This window comes from Miscanthus floridulus, chromosome 3, assembly GCF_019320115.1.
Source record: "Miscanthus floridulus cultivar M001 chromosome 3, ASM1932011v1, whole genome shotgun sequence".
Taxonomy (NCBI): domain Eukaryota; kingdom Viridiplantae; phylum Streptophyta; class Magnoliopsida; order Poales; family Poaceae; genus Miscanthus; species Miscanthus floridulus.
The window spans coordinates 65,135,454-65,138,239 of record NC_089582.1 but is presented as its reverse complement, the minus strand read 5'-3'; the positions used below and the strand labels follow the sequence as shown (position 1 = coordinate 65,138,239).

Here is a 2,786-nt window from a genome sequence, read left to right as displayed (position 1 = left end):
AGGCTTAAAAGATTCGTCTTGTGAATTTCGTCTAAACTGTGTAATTAGTTTTATTTTTTATTTATATTTAATGCTTCATGCATGTGTCCAAAGATTCGATGTGACGGGGAATCTTGAAAAATTTTGCAAAATTTTGAAAACTAAACAGGCACTTAGTATCCTGTACGGTTCTATACCATCCAACAAACTGAGGGCCCGTTCGCTTGTCTGAATTCTGGAGGAATGCTGGAGGAATTTGTGAGAGAAAAATACTGTTCCGGATAAAAAAAATAAACAGATTAAACTGGATTTAAAAGCACGCGAACTAGACCTGAAACAGGAAGGTTGTTAGTACTAATAGCCCAAGACAAATTTGTACGATCCAAGAAACTTGAGGCCTCGTTCATTCATCTTCATTTTTTTCCCGTCTGTACAAGAACAACACGACAATTTCGAGGATGCATACTCCGTCTGTCTGGTATTTTACTCTTAACTCTACTGATTACTGATTACCAGCAGCAAGGAAAGAAGGATCCTTGCTCTGCAGCTTTATTCAGGTGGCGGTGTCCCGTGCCTCTTTTCTACGTCTCTGCTTGCTTGGAGAGCTTAGTATTTTTCTCTGACGATAAATCAGCCGGCTTATCAGCCAGCCGGGCCAAAAATTGAAGAAGAAGAAGAAGATAGAGAAATGGCTAGATTAAAGGAATTTGGGACGGGGGATATGACTGATATTGTTTAAACGACGGCTTGGCATGTGCTAAAAGCTGACGGGATGGAGCTCTTCTTCTCTTCACTTGCCGCACCACACGGCACACGCTGTTCTTGGTTCATACACGCGCTGGCCGCCGCGGATCGATCGGCGATTCGTTTATCTTGGACGCCTGCTGCTGCTGCTGTGTGCTGAACTACTCGATCTTGGCCATGCCCATCATGCGCTTGCTCACGGCGTGCACGGCGCCGTCGGCGCGCGGATCGAAGCCCGACCCGGACATGTAGTTCCGGACCTCGATCCGGATCATCTCCTGCATCATCAGCAGGAACTCCGAGCTGAACGGCGCTGCTGCCGGCTGCGGCGACGTGAGTTTCGTCGCGGGCGCCGGCGCCTGCAGCTGGAACGGCAACCTCGGTTGTGCTTGTGGCGGCGGGGGCGGCGGCGGCATCTGAGGAGGAGCTGGCTGCTGCTGCTGTATCTGTACAGGAGGTTGAGGCAGTGCCGGTGCCGGCATCGTTGGGGATGGTTCGGGCTGCTGCTGGTCCAGCCCTGGCAGGGAGAGGGACAGCGACAAGGAGGTCGCCGGAGGCGGCTGCTGCGGCGGCGGCGGAGGAGGAGAAGGCAGCCGCGGCGCAAGAGGCGGCGCCACCGGGAGCACGACCACGCCGCCCGCGCGCGGCACGGGGCGGTACACGTGCTGCTGCTGCTGCTGGGAGGTGACGGCGGCAGCGGCTGCGGCTGACGGCATGACGGAGGGAAGGCTGTGGTGGCTGGAGTCGCTGAGGTCGGACCCGGACGGGCTTCCGGGGCTGAAGCATAGGCCCGGGTGGCCGTCGCTGCTGGTGCGCTTGAGCGGGCGCTCGTCGTCGGCATCAGCACCACCACCAGGGCCGGCCGCCGCATCGCCGGTGGCGGCGTAGTACTTGCGCTTGAGCGTGGAGTTCCAGTGGTTCTTGATGGCGTTGTCGGTGCGGCCGGAGAGGAGGCGCGCGATGGTGGCCCACTTGTTGCCGAACCTGGCGTGCGCGCGGAGGATGGTGTCGTCCTCCTCGGGCGTGAAGGGGCGGTGCTCCACCTGCGGCGACAGCTGGTTGCACCACCGGAGGCGGCACGACTTGCCGGACCGCCCCGGGATGGAGCGGCTGATGAGGGACCAGTTGCGGGCGCCGTGGCGGGCCACGAGCCGCTGCAGGGCTTCGTCCTCCTCGGGGCTCCAGGGGCCCTTGATCCGGTCCACGTCCGCCTTATTGCCGCCGCTGCCACGGCAGGACGGAGAAGGAGACGCCATGTTTGTTTACTCGAAACTAGTTGGGAGTATTGCTATTGGGGCGTGTGGCCTGGTCCGTCGATCGATCTGTGACTGTGAGGCGATGAGCTTGGATGGAAGCGAAGGCAAGTATTGGGGGTGGAGGGAGGGAGGGAGGAGGAAGAGAGAGGTGGAGTGAGAACTGGGAAGTGAAGGCTGCAGAGAGGCAGGGAAGGAGGATATATAAAGGGAAGGAGATGGCAGATGGGGAGGACTCCAGCCGGTCAGCCGGTGGGAGGTCACCGCCTCACCGGAGCGGAGGGGCAGGTGCAGGAATGCGTGTGCGTGCGTGCGTGGTGGTGTGGTTCCAGATGGGCGGGCAGGCAGATCGCAGATGGCAGATGCAGCTGGGGGTGGATTGGGTACAGCTGGCTGCGGGGACACGCGTCCCTCCGCCCGCCCACGCCCCGACCCGACCAACGGACTCGTACTGTACGTCCGTTGCGGGCACACAAGAAAAGAAATCTTTTTTAAAAAGCACAAGAAAAGAAATCTGAGACGAAAAATCTCAGGGGGCGGAGGAGACGGTTGGTTGGGTAGGGTCGTGGGGTTAGTTGGCTAGGGTCGTGGACTCGGAGTTCTGTCGGTCCGGCCCGCAGGCCCGGCCTTTGGCTTTCTTTCCGAACGGCTGTAACCCTGGGCCGTTGCGCCGGAATATGTTTTTTCGTTTAAGAAAATGGAATTAGGTTCCTGGATCCCTTCTTAAATAAAGTGTTCGTAGCATAGTAGAACAATTAAAAGGGAGATGCCTGATTTTAAGGTTTTTTTTTCCGGAGATGTATAACCATC

General features: G+C 57.3%; 1 protein-coding gene across 1 annotated transcript; it reads right to left on the bottom strand.

The window, feature by feature from the left end:
• Window positions 1–338: 338 nt before the first annotated feature.
• Window positions 339–2,125, bottom strand: LOC136545888 (transcription factor MYB44-like). Its single transcript, XM_066537861.1, has one exon. It carries the CDS (start codon window positions 1,977–1,979, stop codon window positions 885–887), a length of 1,095 nt encoding a protein of 364 aa, XP_066393958.1. The 5' UTR covers window positions 1,980–2,125; the 3' UTR covers window positions 339–884.
• Window positions 2,126–2,786: the final 661 nt, after the last annotated feature.

What these genes read in the sequence shown, in the direction of transcription:
- LOC136545888 (XM_066537861.1), bottom strand. Translation starts at nt 1,979, where the DNA reads ATGGCGTCTCCTTCTCCGTCCTGCCGTGGCAGCGGCGGCAATAAGGCG.